At 37.9% G+C, this 24,480-nt stretch overlaps 1 protein-coding gene, 1 non-coding gene and 1 pseudogene across 2 annotated transcripts; 1 reads left to right on the forward strand and 2 right to left on the reverse strand.

The window, feature by feature from the left end:
* On the reverse strand, positions 6,105–7,035 carry OR51A6BP (olfactory receptor family 51 subfamily A member 6B, pseudogene; annotated as a pseudogene).
* LOC112441705 (U6 spliceosomal RNA) lies at positions 11,593–11,697 on the reverse strand. Its single transcript, XR_003029566.1, has one exon. It is a non-coding gene; the product is annotated as a U6 spliceosomal RNA (small nuclear RNA).
* A 9,733-nt stretch (positions 11,698–21,430) lies between these two features.
* On the forward strand, positions 21,431–22,369 carry OR51A7 (olfactory receptor family 51 subfamily A member 7). Its single transcript, NM_001390392.1, has one exon. The coding sequence runs from the start codon at positions 21,431–21,433 to the stop codon at positions 22,367–22,369; it is 939 nt and encodes a 312-aa protein (NP_001377321.1).
* The last annotated feature ends 2,111 nt before the right edge of the window (positions 22,370–24,480 follow it).

A 24,480-nucleotide genomic window follows, 5' to 3' on the forward strand; every position in this document is an offset into this window, starting at 1 on the left:
TTAACTATTTGTTTGTTCTCCCTACCACCAGACTATAAGCTTGAGAGTAGGCCTATGTTTTATTTTCATTTAATCCTAAACATCTAATTTAGTGTTTAGCAAATACCGCTTAGTTCTGACTGCTGTGTTGTATGGGTGAATAATATTTAATATTATTTGTATATCATGGTTTATATTATACTTCCTATTATTTAACATTTCAGTATTTTATAGTATTTTTATCATAGAAAATAATTCTCAAAATATATTCTTATAAATACATATTTGACCACACATAGAATGTGAATTGTTAAATTGAATGGGTTAGTTTGTAAGCTCTGGAAACACACTGCCTGGGGTAGCTTCAAGTTTCTAACACCATAGTTCTGTGTCCCTGGATAAGCTAACTGCTCAAAGCTTTAAATTCTTAATCCCCATAACAGGGGGGAACTCATAAAATCTACCATGCTCTTGCAAAAATTAATGGAGTTAATGCAGGTAAATATTTAATCCAAAGTCTGGTACCTGGTAAATGGTGAACGTTGCATATATCATATTATTATCTTCTAAATTGTAATGATTTAAAAGCCATTCAAATATCTAATTGCTTTTCACTTCTCCTTTCAGCTTTTACATTTTTCTTATTTCTTTAGAAAATTGTTCCCATCCAGAGGTTAATTTATTTACTTATATTAAAGTAGATTTAAAAGTTAGCTTTGAACATACTTATTCATTTATCTTATTTTTGTGTGTGATTAAAGATCACCAACACATGTGTAGTTTAAATAGGTGCTGACTTTTTCTACCATAATTATTTGAATAGTCAACCTATTTCAATATTGTTTTGATATTTCTTAATTATATATTGTTTTCATATCAGGTATGGTATATTGAAGTGTGTTTTTTATATTTCCTTGTTTTTCCCATTGATTCATTGACCAAACTACACAGAATTTATAGCTGAGTAATAGTTGTTCTTACTATAAAGAGCCTTGTTACAATTTTTATTTATTATTATCATATTCTTCAGTTTAATCTTATACATCTATTTTTGGAATTATTGGGTGAATTTCTTTTTTTTTTACCATTAAAAAATTTTTATTGGGGTATAGTTGATTTACAATGTGTTAGTTTCAAGTATACAGTAAACTGAATCAGTTATACATACACTTTGGGATCCTCTTCCTCTTATAGACTATTACAGAGCACTCAATTTCCTGTGCTATACAGGTCTTTATTAGTTATCTATTTTATACTTAGTGGTGTGTATGTATCAATTCCAATCTTCCAATTTATCCCGCCCCAAATCTTTACCACTTCTAGGCATACAGTTCAGTGGTAATAACTATGTTCATAACACTGAGCAATTATCACCACCATCCATCCCCATGAGCTCTTTCACCTTGTAAAAGTGAAACAATACCCATTAAATACTTCTTCACTTCCTCATTCCCAGCTCCTGACAACCACCAGGATTATTCTTCTTCTAAGAATATACCCAGACAACCTATGTTTTCACCAATTCATCAAAAAGAAAACTCGATGATTGTGTTAATAGTATAATTAAAACCTCAAATATTAAAAATATTATGGTACTCCATCTAGAAATCCTCAACACTGGTGTCAATATATGACAAACCTAATTTTAGTTTTTTGTAATGTAGCTGGAAAGAGGTACATACAGCTAGATGTCAACTGATGCTCATTCACTTTCACATCCCTAAATCTTTCTGTACCCTCTTGTTTTTACTCAGACCCACCTATTTTTATTTGCTTTAAAACATTTTATTGCAATCTTTCTAATAAAGATCACCTAATTGATTTTGGTCCCCAAACTTCTAATCAGCGCATCCCCTCTCCACCGGAGTTTGACAGCTGCTCACACAGGTTCATGCAGGAAACATGTGAAGTTCCAAGGATCTGACCAACACCAGGTAGGACATCCTCTGCATCAGCAAAATCCTAAAACACAGTACCCAGGTAGAAGGCATGTTGCTCTCCACTTCTTGTCCCAGCCTGTTGCTGAAGTGGCAGGAACCATCACCTGGACATCCCAGCCACCCCAAAAGTGCTTCTCCAAGAGAATTCTAAACCTTAGGCCTTCAGTCACCAGGCTAGCCTGGAATCTCTGTGAAGGAGTACTGCCCTGGCCGGGCTTCCCAAGCTCTTAGGCCTTCTTTTAAGAATAACACACCGGTGGACGCTTTAACTCCCTCGTGGTGCCTCGGACCTTCCTTCGAGAATCAGGAGCCTGCACGCCGGTAGCTGTGCAAAGACGGCGCAGGCTGTAGCCTCCCCCTGGCTTGGCGAAGGTTCCGCAGCAGACGACTGGGGAACTGCCGGAGAACCATTTTTACTCTGCGCGTGTTCAGCGAACAAAGAGCGGGTGAATTTCTAAATATGCTACTGGGAGCTTGATTGAAAATGCGTTAAACCTGTATGGTAATTGAGGAAAAGTGACAAACTGAAACGTATTTACTCTTCTGATCAAGAAACGTTTACTGACATCTTATGACTTGAGTTATTGTAAGGATTTGAATTTCTGAGTTGAGGGTAAACACTAAAAAGAGAATAAGTATTCTTTCTCATGTTTTTCACGACAATGTATTTGCTCTTTTTTTTTGTGGTTAAACAGAACATTAACTGTTTTTTAGGACAGCTTCATTAACCTAAAATGTATAGTTACTCCTTAATGATTTTGGAAGTAGGTTTTCTATCATTCCGGATATTCTGTATGCCTGAAATTTATTACCATATTCTGAATTGTTAAGAGTTTTTACTGCTGTTGTTCAGCAATAAAATGTGTTGAGAGTTGAGAAATGTGTCAGACTACTATTCAGATGTCATTTCCATACAACTGCTGGAGATATGCCAATCAGGGTGATGTGTGCAGTTATTTTAAAGAAATGAATTACAAGAGAGGCAGACAGTGAACTAATAAACATAACATAATTGGAAACTGTTAGGGTCCTCAGAGAATTAATAGTACAAACTGGGAGGATGTACAAAAGGTTGTCCTTCATTTTCCTAAAGAAGCTATAGACATTGAGACATCAGTTGTTTAACAAGAACTCAGTGAAATTCACCTGGGGACATCAAATCTATAGCAATATTTAGCCATCTGAGAACAACTTCTTCAAATGCTTTTTTTTTTTTTTCTCTAATTTTATTTTATTTTTTAAACTTTACATAATTGTATTAGTTTTGCCAAATATCAAAATGAATCCGCCACAGGTATACATGTGCTCCCCATCCCGAACCCTCCTCCCTCCTCCCTCCCCATGCTTTTTGGGAACATCAATACTATTATTTGTGATTTTGACTCACGAAGTAAAACATTGCAATTTATTAACAGTAATTTTCTCTCACTGCACAGTACAAATTGTTGGTTGCTGCTAGGGTGCTTCAGTCGTGTCTGAATCTGTGAGACCCCAGAGATGGCAGCCCACCAGGCTCCTCTGTCCATGGGATTTTTCCAGGCAAGAACACTGGAGTGGGTTGCCATTTCCTTCTCCAATGCATGAAAAATGAAAAGTGAAAGTGAAGTCTCTCAGTCATGTCCGACTCTATGCGACCCTATAGACTGCAGCCCACCAGGCTCCTCTGTCCATGGGATTTTTCCAGGCAAGAGTACTGGAGTGGGTTGCCATTGCCTTCTCTGAATTGTTGGTTAGCTTATTCTAAATTTTATGCTTTCTATTTTTGTCCCCAACTAAATACTCGTGAGTAAAACATGAACAAAAACCAAATGACATAATTTATAGGAATTAATTTACCTTTTTAAAAGTGCAACTATATATGCATGAATATTATTTTATATTCCTTAATATATGTCTAATATGTCATTTTTTCTATTAGCTCAAAATTATTTCTAGCATTCTTAATGTAATTGAACATGCCAAATACCAAATACCAAAATACCAAGTATCTAAAAGCATTGAAATCATTATTTTAGAACATATATTTTAAGGCATCTAAGAATATCAATGCTTTAAAAATTACCATGCTACTATTAAGAGCTTTCCTATTTCTTACTAATAGCAGAACTGCCCCTCTGTTCTTTTAGTAAATATGGCTTTTTGGAACCCTGTTGTAAGTTAGAGGAAAAGAAAAACAAACCTACTCTATCTTAAAGAATATTATGAGTTTATTGTCAGTTCAAGGCTGCATGCATGCTCAACTGTGTCTGACTCTCTGTGACCCCATAGATTATAGTATACCAGGTTCCTCTGTCAGTGGGATTTTCCAGGCAAGAATACTGGGGTGAGTTGACAGTTCCTCCTCCAGGGGATCTTCCTGATCCAGGAATCAAACCCATGTCTCCTGCATCACCTGCATTGGCAGGCAGATTCTTTACTGCTGAGACACTTTGTCTCTATTTGATGGTTAAGAATAGAGCAAAGACAACATCACTGATTATTAGAGAAATGTATATCAAAACTAAACTACAATGAGGTATCACCTCACACTGGTCAGAATAGCCATCATCAAAAAATCTACAGATAACAAAAGGGTATAGAGAAAATGGAATCCTCTTATACTGTTAGTGGGAATGTAAATTGGTGCAGTCACTATGAAGACAGTATGGAAGTTTCTTAAAAAACTAAAATATAGTTACCATGCTTGCATGCCTGCTATGTTGCTTCAGTCATGTCTGACTCTGTGAGACCCTATGTAATGTAGCCCAGCAGGCTCCTATGTCCATAGGATTCTCCAGGCAAGAATATTGGAGTGGATTGCCATGCCCTCCTCCAGGGGATCTTCCCAACCCAGGAATTGATAGTTACCATATGTTCCAGCAATCCCACTCCTTGGCATATATCCAGAGAAAACACCAACTCAAAGAGATTCATGCACCCCAATGTTCATAACAGCACTATTTACAATAGCCAAGACATGGGAGCAACCTAAATGTCCACAGACAGATGAATGCATAAAGAAGATATGGTATATTTATACAGTGAGATATTACTCAGCCGTTAGAAAGAGTGAAATAATGCAGTTTGCAGCAACATGGATGGACCTGGAGATTATCATACTAAGTGAAGTAAGCCAGATAGAGAAAGACAAGTATCATGTGATACCACTTACATGTGTGATCTATGAAAAGATACAAATGAACTTATTTACAAAACAAAAACAGACTCACAGACTTAGAAGACAGGGTTAGGTTATCAAAGGGGAAGGATGGTGAGGATAAATAAATTAGAAATTTGAGATTAAAATACACACTACTGTATATAAGAGAGATAATTAATAAAGACCTACTATATAACATGAAAAACACTACTCAATATTCTATATTAACATAAATGGGAAAAGTATCTGAAAAAGAATATGTAACTGAATCACTTGGCTGTATACCTGAAACTAACACCACATTGTGAATCAACTATGAAAAGTGAAAGTTGCCCAGTTGTATCCGACACTTTGCGACCCCATGGACTATAGTCCATGGGATTCTCCAGGCCAGAATACTGGAGTGGGTAGCCTTTCCCTTCTCCAGAGGATCTTCCCAACCCAGGGATCAAACCCAGGTCTCCCACATTTCAGGCAGATTCTTTACCAGCTGAGCCACAAGGGAAGCCCAAATCAACTATAACCCAATGTAAAATTAAAAAAAAAAAAAAAAAAGAGCAAAGGGAGCAAATATACAAGCAACTCATATTTGAAAACAGACTTTTTTAATTTAAATGGGAAATCAAGAATTTAAATTGAGTCCCCACAGTAAATACATGTCTGAAGGCTGCAGGAAAGAAAATCAGTAACTGGTTTGGAGTAATGTCTTTAGACTCCAGCTCCTCTGATATTCATTCTCTATAAGGGAAAACAATCTCTACTTCCATTTTTACATCCTTGTGTTGTAAACACTGTAACTAAAATTCCACATCCATGTATTGGTTCATGATTTTAATTATATTACAAAATTATCCCATACATACCTATAAATGCCCATGTAAGTCCTAAGCTCACAGACCTCAATGCCCAGACCACATGCTGTTGTACTGATTACAATCATGATTAGGAAAGATAAGAATGACCCATCCATAATACTTTGCTTAGAAAGGTATGTTTTACTCCCTGAACCTGGCTGACCCTGCCTCACTTTTCCGCATACCTTTATTTTAGACCAAATTTCCCCAGAACCTTCTCACAAATTTGTGTGTCTTCACACAGTAGACAATGGGATTCATCAGAGGTGGCACTAGCAAGAAAATGTCAGCAATGAGGATCATGGCCACTGGGCACTTGAGCTTGCCAAAGTGGTGCATGGAAGCCGAAGCGATGATGGGCATGTAGAAGATGAGCACAGCACAGATGTGGGAGACACAGGTGTTGAGGGCCTTGAGCTGCTCCTTGTGGGATCCAGTTCCCATCACAGTCTTCAGGATGAATACATAGAACACAGCAATGAACATGCTGTCTGTCATCATACAGAGAACAACAAAGAAGCCATAGAAAAAGTTAACTGTGTTGTCAGAGCAGGCAAGCTTCATGACATCTTGATGGAGACAGTGAGAGTGAGAAAGTAGGCTCTTCCTACAATAGGTCAATCTTTTAAGAGTGAAAGGAAATGGGAAGCACTAAGAGCATGCTTTTAATGAGGAACACCAGACCCATTTTGGCCACTCTGGCATTGGGGAGGATGGAGCTGTATCTCAGGGGGTTGTGGCTAGCCAAAAAGCGAACAAAAGACATGACCAGGAGCACTGAGGACTCCAGATTTGTGAATCCATGGATAAAGAATTCTTGAGCAAAGCAGGCACTTGGGGAAATTCCTGTGGCATTGAGAGCAAAGATCAGCAGCATAGTGGGGAGGGATGAGAGGGACAGTCTCAGGTCAGAGACAGCCAACTTGGAAAGGAAGTAGTACATGGGTGCATGGAGTGAGGGCTCTGTCCTGATCGCGAAGAGGATGGTGTAATTGCCAAGAATGGCCACCAGGTACATGAGGCAGATGGGGACAGAGATCCATACGTGAACATGCTCCAGTCCTGGGATTCCAATCAGGAAGAAGGTGGTGATCTCCACCTTAGAGGAATTGAGAGTGTACATGATAAATTGATTGGGAAGTATTTATTCCCAGATCTGAAATGGCACTTTCAGCATAGGTCTGTTATGCACTTCTCCCTTCTTTCAGCACTTTTGTCTGAGACATAAACAGAGAAAACACGGTTTTGAAAGACTTCTCATAAAAGAATAAAGGAATAAAAGAATGAGGAATAAAGAAGTTTTGAAAGACTTCTCATAATAGAATAAAAGAATAAAAGAATGAGGTATTTCTTACAAACAGACTATTGATAATATAGTCAGATAATGTTAACTGACAAGGAGAAACATGGATTTCACACTTCCCCATCAGGTCCTGAGGAAAAAAGTACCCACACAAAGATATGTCCTGCAAATAAATTCCCCTTTTACTATTAGGTTTTGCCCCTCCCCACCTATAATCTAATTAAACAATTTATACAGTCAGGCTGAACTATAGGGTAGCTCTTTCTGCTTGATCCAAAATGAAGGTAGAATTAAGAAAAAAAAAAAATGGCAAGAAATAGATTTTAGTAAAGCAGTTGGGAAGTGGTTTCTCCGATTTCTAGAGATGTTTGCTCCAAACACTTTTCAGGCCAGGCTTCTAAAGCTGATTTCACTTGCAAACTCTCTGTAGAGCTTGCTACCATTGTTGGTAACACCATCCACCAAGTAGAAATAGCTGGGACATCGTAAAGGTATAAAATCAACACTTGCTCAGTCAGATCAAGAGATGAAAATGAGAGACGGCTCTTAACAAGCTGAAAGAGGGAAAAAAAGGAATAAATATGTTAGAGAGATTAAAAAGAGAAAACATCGGAAACTATTACTCTGTGCTAGACATTCTTTAGACAATTTTTACACATAGTTTCACTTTCAAAATATTTGTTCCATTTTTATGTGAACTTAAAAATAAATGTTTATCTGTGAAATTTAATACACTTACTGATGAACAGGAGATAGTAAAATAGCAGAATTACTTTGAGGATGAGAGATAGTGGGCAAAGTCCTGATCAGTCTGAAACATAATAAATCTCCTAATAACAATCAGTTCAGTTCAGTTCAGTCTCTCAGTTATGTCCGACTCTTTGCAACCCCATGAATCACAGCACACCAGGCCTCCCTGTCAGTGATGCCATCCAGTCATCTTATCCTCTGTCATCCCCTTTTCCTCCTGCCCCCAATCCCTCCTAGCATCAGGGTCTTTTCCAATGAGTCAACTCTTTGCATGAGGTGGCAAATTATTGGAGTTTCAGCCTCAGCATCAGTCCTTCCAAAGAACACCCAGGACTGGTCGCCTTTAGGATGGACTAGTTGTATCTCCTTGCAGTCCAAGAGACTCTCAAGAGTCTTCTCCAACACCACAGTTCAAAATCATCAATTCTTTGGCACTCAGCTTTCTTCACAGTCCAACTCTCACATCCATACATGACCACTGGAAAAACAATAGCCTTGACTAGACGGACCTTTGTTGGCAAAGTAATGTCTCTGCTTTTGAATATGCTATCTAGGTTGGTCATAATTTTCCTTCCAAGGAGTAAGTGTCTTTTAATTTCATGGCTACAACCACCATCTGCAGTGATTTTGGAGCCCTCCAAAAATAAAGTCTGACACTGTTTCCACTGTTTCCCCATCTATTTCCCATGATGTGATGGGACCAGATGGCATGATCTTCGTTTTCTGAATGTTAAGCTTTAAGCCAACTTTTTCACTCTCCTCTTTCACTTTCATCAATAGGCTTTTTAGTTCCTCTTCACTTTCTGCCATAAGGATGGTATCATCTACATATCTGAGGTTATTGATATTTTTTCTGGCAATCTTGTTTTCAGCTTGTGCTTCTTCCAGCCCAGCATTTCTCATGATGTACACTGCATATAAGTTAACTAAGCCGGGTGACAATATACAGCCTTGGCGTACTCCTTTTCCTATTTGGAACCAGTCTGTTGTTCCATGTCCAGTTCTAACTGTTGCTTCCTGACCTGCATATAGCTTTCTCAAGAGGCAGGTCAGGTTGTCTGGTATTCCCATCTCTTTCAGAATGTTCCACAGTTTATTGTGATCCACACAGTCAAAGGCTTTGGCATAGTCAATAAAGCAGAAATAGATGTTTCTCTGGAACTCTCTTGCTTTTATGATGATCTAGTACATGTTGGCAATTTGATCTCTGGTCCCTCTGCCTTTTCTAAAACCAGCTTGAACATTTGGAAGTTCACGGTTCACGTATTGCTGAAGCCTGGCTTGGAACACGAGCGTTACTTTACTAGTGTATAAAGGGCCCAGTGCATTTGTTTCTCAAGTGCAGTGACTCATGTGGATAAATTACTCAAGAATTTCAAGTAAATTTATTGCCTTGAGAGGAGACAGTCTTACATGTTATTACTAAAAAGAATTAAAATTCAGGGATATTATCTCTAAGATGAATGATATCTCAGACTCTTTATATACACTTCATTTAATTCTCAGAGAAACCTTGTGAAGCAGGTACTGCTATTATCTCTGTTTTATAAATTTAAAAAAGTAATAAATAGCTAATCATGGATAGATATGCATATATGTGCTGCATACTCAGTTGTCTCTAACTCTTTGTGACCCCATGTACTGTAACCCAACAGACTCCTTTGTCCATGGAATTTTACATGCAAGAATACTGGAGTGGGTTGCCATTCCCTGCTCCAGGAGGTCTTCCTGACCCAGGGATCGAACCTGCATCTCTTGTGTTTCCTGTGTTGGCAGGTGGATTCTTTACCACTGCACCATCTGGGAAGCCCCAGTCATGGTTGGAGCTAGAATTCAAACCCAGGTGTGTCTTATTCTCTGACAGAATACTAAGGACTGTCTTAGACTGCACCTTACAGTACTTTCCTTGCAGTCACATACGACTTACCTGGAGTAGCTAGATTGTTTCCGGGCCCCTCTTCCAATTAACATGAGGCCTTAATATCCTCTCACCTGCCCTTTCTTCCAAGACTAAACAAAGTCCTCTCTGATTTGAGTCTAGTGACTAAGATCCTGTCATCCATGGCCTGACTTCTGTACCCATGTCTACCTTCCTAGTCTTGCTTAGATGAATACACTTTACTCTTACAGCTGATGAGTCTGTGTATTTCCCAGTTCCTATCTCACATAGAGTTCTAACTCTATCCAGCATTTTCTCTGACTGTGCATGAACAACTGGATGCTTTCTCAGATGAACCATAGAAAGGTGAATTGAACAGTGGCAATGGATGGCTAAAAGCATTTTAGTTCGTTTTTACATCTTCATAGCTTCTTCTCCAAATTTAAGTTAAAAGTATCTTCTTATCCGGTAAACATATCATCAAGAGAAGCTCCCCTACCCCCTTCCCCCATTGCAATCTTTTTGTTTTTGTTTTTTACCTTTGAGCCCTTCCTATGTCAAAAAGTCATCCTTATTGAGCCGCGTTAGGCATTACTGACACTTATTCATCATCCTCTCTAAGCCCAGTTCAGTTTCCATGTTTCAGACACACTCATGATACAAAGCCATATTATAAGACAATGTTATGTTAGGGCCCTACTGCACTTACAACGTAACCACACAGTGAAACAGAAATGAGTTTAGGCTAGAGGCTTCTCAGCCTCAGTGTACCACATCTGTTGACCAACCTTCATCTACAGATCACTCTTTGAGCTGTCTTTTGAGTTTTGTACTTATGGCACACCAATTCCTATAGCTCTGCTATCCTCTGTAAACAAATGATTTACCCGAGAAACTTCCTAGAAATTCCCAGAAGAGAGCCTAATACAGGATTGTAGTTTTAACTCACTGGTTCCCATAAGAACATGAAAAGGTCAGACTGCAATATTCCACAGGTTTTGGAGACTTGAACATATCAAGGAGAGCCTGCCTGAGAGATCAGAGAAAGCAGTTGAAGCTACCAATACATTATTTAATTCCAAATTAACTGATACATGATTTTAGGCTCATCACTTCTTAGTTTCTTTTTATTTTCTTACAGTCAATGAAGATGTTTTCCCTTTTTAATTTTTAAAATGTAAATTACATAGAGTAAGATGGATACATCTGGAGTGTATAGCTCAATTTCATTTTTATCTACACATGCAACAAATTAGCACAGAAACAGGAAAGTGCTAAAATCTCCAAATCTGATTAAGAATTTGTCTTTTTCCAGAGAAGGAGAAATATCATATGACATCCCTTATATGTGGATTCTAAAAACAAATAACTTAACTTACAAAGAAGGAGACTCACAGACTAAGAGAAAGAATTTATGGTTGCCAGGGGGAAGGATGGGGGGAAGGGATAATTAGTTTGGGATGCACATATACAGATTACTACATTTGAAATGGATAACCAACAAGGACATACTGTACAGCACAGGAAACTGTGCTCAATGTTATGTGGCAGCCTGGATGGGAAGGGTATTTCAGGTGAATGGATACATGTATATGGCTGAGTCCCTTCACTGTTCATCTGCGACTATCACAATATTATTAATAGGCTATACCCCAATATGAAATTAAAAGTTAAAAAAAACCTGTCTTTTTCTTTTTAGTACTGTTACTTTTTCTTTGTGTGTTTTGAACCTTTCCTATTACATGTATAAACAAAGGGCTTGTTCCAAGAGCTTGCATGTCATCCTTGTTCAGGGGCTGTTCTAATCTTCTCTATGCTTCCAATTTTAGTGTATGTGCTGCTGAAATGAGTACTTACATGCTTTTAGCAGTGGTTGGAAGTCAGAGTAGGTTGATGTAAGAGGATGCAAGGGGATTCAGATAAGGGTAAGGAGGCAGGAGTCCCTGATTAAGAAGGCAGTGCAGTGTGGCCCACAGGACCATGGGCTTTAGAATCAAGTCTGTTTTCACTCTTGTTTCCATCATTTATTTACATGCTGGGTGACACCTTAGACAAATCATTGTATGCCTTCTTTCAGATAGGAATATTAGCACCTACTTTATACGATTATTTGGGTATAAACTAATGACACACCTGCAGTGTTTGAGAGTACCTATAATTGATAGCTAATATCTTAATAACAGCAAATTGTCACATAATTAGAAGATGAGACTGATGGCAGAGAGATGTATTTGATAGTACTGTGTGGTGCTCACACTAGAGGTGTTGGATGAGAGGGGTGGGAGGGAGGTCTAAGAGGGAGGGATATATGTATACTGATGGCTGATTCATGTTGTTGTATGGCAGAAATCGACACAACATTGTAAAGCAATTGTCCTCCAATTAAAAACAAATTGAAAAAAACAGTACTGCATGGTTCTCATAGATGAGCCTCTTCAGGTGGAGAGACAGCAGACTTACATATTTGTAACTTTTGTACCCAAGTGTTAACATTTCCCAGGAAAAAGTGTATAAATAACTTAATCAGAAAAGTCAGAGTATATTTACAACTAACTTTGCAAATTCCTAAAATAGTTTAATACTAGAGTTGGGGTACATTTTCTATAAAGGGTTAGATAGTGAATATTTTAGGCTTCTTTAAAATTTAGGGTCATACAGTCTTTGTTGCAACTACTCAACTTGACATTGTAGCACAAAAAGTTACATATAAGACTTAAACAATAAACATAGATGTCTCCCAGTGAAACCTCACTTATGGACACTGTAATTTAAATTTTGTATAATTTTCACATGTTATAGATATTATTTTATTTTTTTCCGACCACTAAAAAAGGTAAAGCCATTTGTAACTCATCGGTTGTATAAAAGCAAGTTGTAGACCATACTCGACCTGAGAACCATTGTTTGCTGATTCCTAGTTTAAGTGAAGAAAATATTTTTAGATTCAAAATAAAGATAAGGGCTTTACCATGCAATTAAGACATGAAAATCTAATTGGCTTTGAAATAAAGTAACTTGTTTTTCATTGTAAGCAACAGATATTTTAATTGTTTCATATTACCTTCACATACATTCCTTTTTTTTTTTTAATTTAAATTTGGAACATTCCTCTTTTTCTGCTTATCTTGGCAAATCACACTGGAAGAGTGAGCCAGAAATTAATGAAATTGATTACTTTAAGGAGTGGGGGAAATGAGTAATGGGAGTCAGGGAAGGAATGATGTCTACGAATACAACTTTTATTATAGTTTTGACTTTTGAAATAATTTTATATATTCAGAAAATTAAATCAACATTAGAGGAAAAACTCAATTCAACGAGAAGCATTTCAAATGAATAAAAATTATGGGGTGAAGGGAGGAGGAGCAAGTGAGAACCTATTCCACATAACTCCTGAAGAGAATACTTTGATCGTATATATGCATTTAAAGACAAAAAGGACATACAAACCTTGAAATCTTTTTAATCTTTTGGCCACACCACATGGCATGTGGGATCTTAGTTCTCCAACCAAGGATTGAATTCGTGCAGAGTCTTAACCACTGGACCACCAAGGAAGTCCCTACAAATCTTGAACTCTTAATAGGTTTATTTTTCAGAGTACAAATATATAGCAATTCTGAAACTATTTTGTGTATATTACAGAACTAAGGAAATGAGTAAATATTTCAATAATTTTGAAAGTAAATATTTCAGTTGGGAAGCCAAGGAAGAATACTGCAAGGCAGGATTAGAACTGGAGGCATAATTATGAATTCATAATTTCTAAAATACATGTTTCTGAACCTCTTATATGGCACCTGAAAGGATCTAGAAACAGTGACACACTGGTAGCAATGAATGCATGCAACCAGCATTCAGATCTTGATTTTGAAATACCAGCTCTCACTGAAAACAAACAAACAAACAAAAGAATTCCTTGAAGACATGGCTGATTTCCAGTCTGGAGAAAAGAAGGTAAAAGATGAGTTTAGAACATCTTGTTGTACCCGAAAAGAAGGAACTGCTCAACAAAATTATGGGAGGCAGGTCAAAAGGATATAGGAGCTGTCTGGATGGGACTCCTGCAGATCAAACCTCAGGAAATGTGAGCATCAAAATAAATGATGGTAATGAACCCACTGAATGAGAAATCATGTGTCCTATACACGCTACTATATAAAAAATACATAACTACTAAGGACCTACTGTATCTACAGGGAACTCTACTCAGTACTCTGTAATGACCTACATGGGAAAAGAATGTAGGAAAGAGTGGATGAATGTGTATGTATAACTGATTCATTTTGCTGTATAGCAGAAACTAGAACAATATTGTAAATCAACTGTATAGCCATAAAAATTTAAAATAAAAAAAAAGGGCTTCCCAGGTGGCCCTAGTGGTAAAGAATCCACCCGCCAAAGCAGGAGACACAAGTGATGTGGGTTTGCTCCCTGGGTCAGGAGATCCACTGGAGAAGGAAATGAAAACCCACTCCAGTATACTTGTCTGGGAAAGTCTAAGGACAGAGGAGCCTGACAGGCTAGTCCAATAGGTCCCAAAGAGTTGGACACGACTGAGCACACATGTATAATATTAAGATTGCTATGACATCTTAATGAACTGATGCTTTTATCATTGCAAAATATTTCCTTTTAACTTGATGACGCAGTTCACTTCAGTTCAGTTCAGTTGCTCAGTCTTGTACAATTCTTTGCGACCGCGTGAATCATGGCATCTGGTCCCATCACTTCATGGGAAATAGATGGGGAAACAGTGGAAACAGTGTCAAACTTTATTTTTCTGGGCTCCAAAATCACTGCAGATGGTGATTGCAGTCATGAAATTAAAAGACGCTTACTCCTTGGAAGGAAAGTTATGACCAATCTAGATAGCATATTCAAAAGCAGAGACATTACTTTGCCAACAAAGGTCCATCTAGTCAAGGCTTTCATTTTTCCAGTGGTCATGTATGGATGTGAGAGTTGGACTGTGAAGAAAGCTGAGTGCCCAAGAATTGATGCTTTTGAACTGTGGTGTTGGAGAAGACTCTTGCGAGTCCCTTGGACTGCAAGATCCAACCAGTCCACCCTAAAGGAGATCAGTCCTGGGTGTTCTTTGGAAGGAATGATGCTGAAGCTGAAATTCCAGTACTTTGGCGACCTCATTTGAAGAGTTGACTCATTGGAAAAGACCCTGATGCTGGGAGGGATTGGGGGCAGGAGGAGAAGGGGATGACAGAGGATGAGATGCCTGGATGGCATCACCAACTCGATGGACATGAGTTTGAGTGAACTCCGGGAGATGGTGATGGACAGGGAGGCCTGGTGTGCTGCAATTCATGGGGTTGTAAAGAGTTGGACATGACTGAGTGACTGAACTGAACTGAACTGGACTGGACTGCAGCATGCCAGGCCTCTCTGTCCATCACCAACTCTCAAAGTTTACTCAAACTCATGACCATTGAATTGGTAATGCCATGCAACCATCTCATCCTCTGTCGGCCCCTTCTCTTCCCACCTTCAATCTTTACCATCATCAGGGTCTTCTCAAATGAGTCAGTTCTTTGCATCAGGTGGCCAAAATATTGGAGTTTAAGCTTCAGCATCAGTCCTTCCAAAGAATATTCAAGACTGATTTCCTTTAGGACAGACTTGTTGGATCTCCTTGCAGTCCAAGGGACTCTCAAGAGTCTTCTCCAACACCACAGTTCAGAAGCATCAATTCTTCAGCGCTTAGGTCTCACATCCATACATAACTACTGGAAAAACCATAGTCTTGATTAGACGGACCTTTGTTGGCAAAGTAATGTCTCTGCTTTTTAACATGCTGTCTAGCATGGTCATAATTTTTCTTCTAAGGAACAAGTGTCTTTTAATTTCATAGCTGCATTCACCATCTGCAGAGATTTTGGAGCCCCGTAAAATAAAGTCTGTCACTGTTTCCACTGTTTGCCCATCTATTTCCCATGAAATGATGGGACCAGATGTCATGATTTTAGTTTTCTGAATGTTGAGTCTTAAGCCAACTTTTTCACTCTCCTCTTTCACCTTCATCAAGAGGCTTTTTAGTTCCTCTTCACTTTCTGCCATAAGGGTGGTGTGATCTGCATATCTGAGGTTATTGGTATTTCTCCTGGCAATCTTGATTCCAGCTTTATCCAATCCAGCATTTCTCATGATGTACTCTGCATATAAGTTAAATAAGCAGGGTAACAATATCCAGCCTTGATGTGCTCCTTTCCCATTTGGAACCAGTCTGTTGTTCCATGTCCAGTTTTAACTATTGCTTCCTGACCTGCATTCAGATTTCTCAAGAGGCAGGTAAGGTGGTCTGGTATTCCCATTTCTTTAAGAAGTTTCCCAAGTTTGTTGTGGTCCACACAATCAAAGGCTTTGGTATAGTCAATAAAGTAGAAGTAGATATTTTTTTGGAACTCTTTCTTTTTAAATGATCCAATGGATGTTGGCAATTTGATCTCTTGTTCCTCTGCCTTTTCTTACTTTAAATCCCATGTGCCCTGGAATTTATGGTCACACTCACCATTTGTATTGGAATGCATGACATTTTCCCCATCCTTTTACACTAAACTTATCTGTGTCTTTTTATTTCCCATGCAATGTAGTCAGAATGTTTTTTAATCTTGTGTCACACGAGTTCTTTGGAATCTTTAGCCCAATATAGTTAATACAATGATTAATACTTTGATTTTATGTTTGTCATTATTTTATGTTTCCTCATTATGTCATCTGTTTTCTCTTCTCTGTCACAACTTTACTCACTTCTTTTGAGTCTTTAAATCAAATCAGTTCAAGTAAGTTTTGGTATTCCATTTTATTTATTCAGTTGAATGTTTGGCTATACTTTTTTGTTTCTGTTTTTTGTAGTTGCTCCTTGGGTTATGGAATGCAACCTTAACTTATCAGAGTCCACCCATGAATTAATACATTCTAGCCCACCCAAAAATCCTACTACTGGGCATATACCCTGAGAAAGCCACAATTCTAAAAGACACAGTGTACCACAATCTTCATTGCAGCATTATTTACAATAGCCATGTTGTGGAAGCAACCTAGATGTGCATCTATGGATGAATGTATAAAGAAGCTATGGTACATATATACCATGGAATATTACTTATTTATAAAAAGAACACATTTTAGTTAGTTCTAGTGAGGTGGATGAACCTAGAATTTGTTACATAGAGTAAAGCAAGTCAGAAAGAGAAAAGCAAATGTCATATATTAATGCATATATATGGAATCTAGAAAAATGATACTGATGAACCTATTTACAGGGAAGAAATGGAGACACACATGTAGAAAATGGGCTTGTGGATACAGTAGGGGAAGAAGAGAGTGGGACAAATGGAGGAAAGCACTGACATATATACACTACGTATGGAAAACAGATCCCCAGTGAGAAGCTGCTGTATAACACAAGGCGGCCTGCAGCCTGGAGCTCTGTGATGACCTAAAATGGTGGGGGAGGGGAGGGGAGGAAGGCTCAACAGAGACGGGGTATATGTATGATTATGGCTGATTCGCATTGTTGCACAGCAGAAACCAACACAAAATTGAAAAGCAATTTTTCACCAATCAAAACATAAATTTGAAGAAACAAAATAAAATATTATACTACCCCATAGGTAATGTAAGAATCTTTTAACAGTATACATTTGTTTATCTCATTTTGACCTGTATGCAATTATTGCTGAGTACATATTTCTACCTTTGTTACAAATCTCTCAATGTACTGTATTTTTTTTTAACCTTAAAAACTAAATCCTCTTTCCTAGCAAATGAGAAAGGATAAAAATATTTTATGTTTACTCACATATTCACCCCTTTTAATAAATGTCATTCTTTTCTGTTTAATCTAAGTCTCCATCTTGTACTATTTTACATCAGCCTGGAGTGCATATAATTTTGGAATACTTGGTTAGAAATCTAACAGGAAGTGGCAGAACATGTCTATTTCAAGGCTCGTCTAATCACATTTGCCAAAAATGGGTCAAATTAGTGAAATCACTGATAAACTATCTTATAGTTTATAAAATGCCTTCATAAACATTTGATATTTTGTGTATTATTTTTCCATTTTGTCGATGATTAAACTGAAGTAAAAGGTAGGTGGTATAATCTCAAATTAGAACTCAAATATTTTGATAACAAATAGCCTATTCTTTTGCCTATATTGCTTAGTCTCTGACTGACACATATCGAGCATCCTTCATCAATATGATTTCCAGCATACTTTTTTAACTTGAGTAGTTTTCTAATTGTATTTTGCCTCAATTGGTCTCTAGCTCCTATTGGGGTTCCTGGGTACCAAAGAGTTAATGTACTATGTCAAACCCTTTCTACTTAAGTTTCCTGGGAAATTACAGAGAGCCGGCTACTTTTTTATTCAACCCAAGGGGCTGCATCCCAGAGGGAGATAGAAGTAGGTGCATCTAGATAAATTAAGTGTTAAAGTTGAAATTTCTTTCTCTTGTCATTCAGGGATATACTGAGCATCCAGTATTGGTATGTGCAAGTAGTTAAAACTCCTCTTGAAAACCCAAAGCTAAGGCTTTGTGAAACACTTCATATCTGAAGAAATGACTATGGGGAGGAAGAAGTAGCTTGAGAGAGAGAGAGTCTCTGTATGTGTGTGTGTGTGTGTGTGTGTGTGTGTGTGTATAAAGGGAGTATTGATGGGGTTGTGTGGTCTGAAGGTTAAAAATAATTTTATTAAATCTGATATTAGCAGGATCCCATTTATTGGATAATATGAAAAGTAATAACAAGCCTTAATGTCAACTGAAAAAATAAAAAACCTTCTTTGGCCAGTCTAGGACTTGATGTGAAGAAGAAATGGTTAGGAAATTTTTGTTGAAATATTTAATAGTAGCTGATAGTTCTAATATATTCAGTATGCAAAAACTATATCAGACTTTCTAAGATAACTATGTTAGATAGATATTATTGTTTACAATATTTAACAGAAAAGTAAACACCAGAAGCTTACCCAAGTTCACACAGCTGGTAATCTGCAAAGATGAGACATGTACCCAGATGTTTCTGTATCAGACTTGAGGGTTTATTTTTTACCTTAAAGAATGGAAATTCTAAGAAATCTAGGCAATGTTTGAACTGATGACCATGTCCTTGAAATATTCCATGGGAGTATACTCTATCCCACTCTCATAATTTTTCTTCCTGATGTCTGGATGTTCTTGAGCAAGATGCTCCCAACAATCTTGTTACTCTTCAGGGTTAAATCTGAGATTTCAATTTTGTATTTTGCACAGTGTCCTAAGGGATCTCATCTATTCCAATGACCATAGATATCAACTACCAGTTCAATATTTCTGATTTGATGACCAATATTTCTCTTGAGCTGTTTTTCCTGAAGTTCAGACTCTGTATTCAAAAACATAGTGTGTTAGAACAAGTTTACCACTGAAAATGTACGTGAATGGACTGAGCATAAATATCCCTTGTTTACCACTACAAAAGAAAGGGAGATGGCACGAAGAAATGATTCTATGTCTTATATTTGTTCCACTCGCATTCACTCTTTGCATGCCTCCCAAGAAACTTTCATATTCTAGAAACTATGTTGATGGCAGATATGTGAAGACAAATAAAATCCCATCTATGTTTTACAGTATTTAGCAGTCTTTGTATATGATGGGGGTTTGATTGGGTAGGTATACATGAAAATAGTACATTATAAAAGTATAGAAGAGACTATAGTAAAAACTGCACAGCTTAAATATTCCCTGGAAGACCAAAAGCAATACCCCTTAGCCAAAAAAAGCAAAAAAGTAAAGGGTTATATGCTTTTGGGAAATGAGGACTTCCTCCTGGGGTGGAAGGATCACCGTAAAATTTGCTAAATAGGCAAAGTTTGACAGATTACATACAGAATGAGGTTTACAGCATTTGAAAATCTACTACCATCTCCAAAATGCACTTTCTTTGGACTTGGAAGGAGGCTTGCTGCCATGGTGGGAGATAAATAAGATCTATCCAACTGCTTAGGGGCTCCAAGTCGGCAGGTGAGGCTCATTTACAAGCTGACAAAACAGAACTGCATAGAAAATACCCCAACATGTTGATATATAATATGAGCCAAGGGCTGCTGATTTTCTTGGTTATCCTCTAAAGAATTACAAAATAAAATATCAATTCACAAACTTCAATTTAGCCAAATGATTTCCAATGTCCCCTATATTTTCCCTTGGAGACTGATGATTTTTCATCTGTTGCAATTTGAACTTGAAAATAAATTCTCTAATGAGGTTAATGCCTCACGTGAACTCTTGACTTCCTTTGTTTCTCCCTTTATTTTTGTGTTTTGCCATTATTTTTGTGCAATTGAAGTTATTACTTTAATAAGTTGTATTTACATATGCATGTATTCATTATGCTTACCAAATACAAATGGGATTTATAATGGTTAGCTTAAATATGTATATTTCTCTGGTAATTTATATCAGTTATCCAACACTGGGATATCTTAAAGCTCAAAACTTTCATAAGCTGCAAGACTGTATATTTTACCTTTGAAAACATAATCTGTGAACTTTTTAATGACATTGTTCAGTTGATAAGTTGTGTCCAATTCTTTGCACTCAGGCTCCCCTGTCATTCACTGTCTCCCAGTTTGTTCAGATTCATGTAAGAGACTTTAACAGTAAAATCAAAATTTAGTTTAATGCATAGGTGGAGTTAAAATTTTTACCTTACAAAGGTAAATAGAATGATTGGGATATTTTTCATTTTGAATTTCTTTGACTAATCCAGTCATAGAGATAAAAATATAAGATAACTGATCAAGAGAAACAAGATGAATATGATACTAATGTATGGCTTCACCATTTTCTCTTGAAATAATAAATAATAACTTGAAGTGTGGGCCAAAGGTATTTGAGCTAGAAACTATCATATTTTGTGTTTGAAAATGAAGGCATTATGGATAAATAACTCCCAAGGGTGTATCCATGTTCCGTTTCTCCTAGCTTTTCATTTGAAAACCACTATATCATCAATATTAGTATACTACAGATACTTGTTCATGATTTTTTGAGCCTAGAGTGGTGTTTATGCTCATGTATAAAATTGAATAATAAATACCAAGATCATAAATTTAAGAATTAAATTAGTTTATAAATTTACTTTCTAGCATTTGATATTCACCATAGTGTAGATATCTACAGGGATCTCTGTGCAGGAGAACTACTGAAGATCATGTGGAAAAGCTGTAGAAAAGATTCTGAGTATCTGTCAGTACCTCAATCAAAGCAGCTCTGCTTTGACATGAGTTTCATATTTGGCTAGAAATGTTGGAAAACCACCACCTTAGGATAAATTACTGTAAGTAAAATTTCTATGTTAGAGGACACGAACATGTTTAAGGCTTTTTGATAAATGTTGGCAGTTCCTTTTTATTAATATTTTGTCAAATATATGCTTCTGTATATAGTGTAAGAAAAACTGCTCATCTCCCTCTGCCCCTCCCCACTCCTGTCCAGCACTGAGCTTTATCCAAAAGTGTTACTGCTTTTTGTTTATGTGATTTCAGATCTGGCTAAAGAGTTCATATTCCCACTTCTCATGGCTGTTCTCAATAACTCTGAGGTCCAACTTTTCCTTCTGATTGGAATTCCAGGATTGGAACATGCCCACGAGTGGATCTCCATTCCCATTTGCCTCCTATATCTGGTTGCCATCATGGGCAACAGTACCATTCTCTTTATCATAAAGACAGAGCCCTCACTTCATGAACCCATGTATTATTTTCTTGCCATGTTGGCTATCTCTGACCTGGGCCTGTCCTTCTCCTCTCTCCCTACCATGCTGAGAATCTTCTTGTTCAATGCCATGGAAATTTCACCCAATGCCTGCTTTGCTCAAGAATTTTTCATCCATGGATTCACAGTCATGGAGTCCTCAGTACTGCTGGTTATGTCTTTGGATCGCTTTCTTGCCATTCACAATCCCCTGAGATATAATTCTCTCCTCACTAGCAACAGAGTTGCTAAAATGGGACCGATTTTAGCCACCAGGAGCCTTCTCTTAGTGCTTCCATTTCCTTTCATGCTAAGGAGATTGAAATATTGTCAGAAGAATGTCCTTTCTTACTCATACTGTCTTCATCAGGATACCATGAAGCTGGCCTGCTCTGACAACAAGATCAATGTTATCTATGGTTTCTTTGTTGCTCTCTGTACTATGCTGGACTTGGCTTTCATTATTCTTTCTTATACACTGATCCTGAAGACTGTACTCAGCATTGCATCTTTGGCAGAGAGACATAAGACCCTGAACACCTGTGTCTCCCATTTCTGTGCTGTACTCATTTTCTATGTGCCCATCATTACTCTGGCTGCCATGCATCGCTTTGCCAAGCACAAAAGCCCCCTCGCTATAATCCTTATTGCAGACATATTCTTGTTGTTGCCACCCCTAATGAACCCCATTGTGTATTGTGTAAAGACTCAACAAATCTGGGAGAAGGTCTTGGGGAAGCTATCTAACGTATATAGGAGATAAGATGAGGATGAGATGGTTGGATGGCATCACCAATTCAATGGACATGAACTTAGGCAAACTCCGGGAGATAGTGAGGGACAGGGAAGCCTGGCGTGCTGCAGTCCGCGTGGTTGCAAAGAGTCGGACACAATTTAGTGACTGATCGACAACAACAAGAGATAAGCACTGAATATTTAGGCAGTAAACTGTTGACCAGTATTTATTGGCATCTACAATATATTCAGGACTTTCCCCGATGGCTCAACAGGTAAAAGAATTCACCTGCAATGCAGGAGACACGGGAGATGCAAGTTCAATCCCTGGGTCAGGAAAATCCCCTGGAGAAGAAAATGGCAATCCACTCCAATATTCTTGCCTGAAAAATCCCACGGACAGAGGAGCCTGGCAAGGTAGTGTCTATGGCGTCACAAAGAGTTGGACATGGATAAGCAACTAAGCACACACAGTGTACTCAATGCCACAGCATTTACCATTTAATGGAAGACTGGGGGGACAGTGAAAAGCTGTGCAGTATGGAATTTATTATAAAGTCAAGAATACATTATGAATAGAGCATTTAATTTGACAAATAGTGATGGAATATTTATAAGTAGTATGAGTGAACCAGATTTTGGTACTTTTAAATGTCTTCACAGGAGTCTGAGCCTCAGAATTCTCACAGGAAGTTGCAGTTCATTTCTTCCCTTTTCCCATCATTTCTGGGTTGCATACGTTGGCAAAGTTTAACAATTAACAATATTAGACACCAAAGGACTTCATCCTAAAGTCCCTCAGAGCATTTAAACTCTCACAGTCGCCTAAATCAAGGAATCTTTTCTGACAGTGACCTTAAAACATCAGCTTTGCCTAGCATTCCTGTCCCCTGTATCTAATATCAAATTATTGCTTTCTAATTTTCCACTGGTTAATGTTTACTCACTTAGCTCTAGCCATACTGGCACTGGTCTTTTTGTTTTTCCTACAACCTTTCAGTTTTGGGTTTTTTTTCTTTGTCTTTGTTTTTTTTTCCCCCACCTCAGACCATTGACATTTATTCTGCATTTTTGGAATGCTTTTCCTTTCAATATTTCATATCTTACATAATTTAGAATTTTATTGAACCCCCCATTTGGTTTCCTTCAGAGCACTTGGTGCTATCTGAAATGGTTACTCACTGATTTTTCTATTGTCTGTGTCTCTCAGCTCTGTAACAACCTAGAGGGGAGGGATGGGGAAGGAGGCGGAGGGATAGTCAAGAGGGGGGACATAGGTATACCTGTGGCTGATTCATGATGATATTTGGCAGAAACCAACACAATGCTGTAAAGCAACTATCCTCCAATTAAAAATAAAACAAACAAACAAAAAAAAACAAAATATAAACCAAGAAAAAAAGTCTTTCTTTAATATTTTGCCCACTGTGTTTCTAGGATGCAGACTCTGCCTAGGGAAACACACACACACATACACACACACACACTCAACAAATACTTGTGGCCTGAGGGAACATTCCTTCACTCACACAGTTTGGGCTTCCCTGGTAGCTCAGCTGGTAAAGAATCCGCCTGCAATGCAGGAGACCCCAGTTCAATTCCCGGTCAGGAAGATCCACTGGAGAAGGAAATGGGAATGGTAGAACCAATCACTGTTATTCTGTGCCATAGGGAGATTACTCCCCATGACAGAGGAGCCTGGTGGGTGTCAGAATCAGTGGGTGTGGTTAAATTGCCTACAGTGAAGGGTAGACATTGGTTCAATCCTGGTCGGGAGATCCTCTGAGATGGAACCGCAAGCCCTGTTTTGCCTGGGAATCCCATGGACCCAGAGACTTGGTGGATCTTCATTGGGGTAGAGTTGAGTGGATGGCACCAACGATCTCACCTGGCTTGTTGGTGTGGCTTGCTTGCGAGAGGAATATTTAATTCGTGTGTGGTATATCGACAGAGTTGCGACCTACCGAGACACTTGGCCGAAATGACTAAGAAATAGCACATACAGCACAGAGTTTTGTCTACTTAAATTCTGCTTGTTCTTTAGAATATGCAGCTATAGGACATTCCCCTGTGGAATTCTTCTTTTTTTTTGTTTTGGGTAGGAAGTTGTTCTGACCTCACCTTCAGGGGCTGTTCTCA

Source organism: Bos taurus, chromosome 15 (assembly GCF_002263795.3).
Source record: "Bos taurus isolate L1 Dominette 01449 registration number 42190680 breed Hereford chromosome 15, ARS-UCD2.0, whole genome shotgun sequence".
Lineage (NCBI taxonomy): Eukaryota > Metazoa > Chordata > Mammalia > Artiodactyla > Bovidae > Bos > Bos taurus.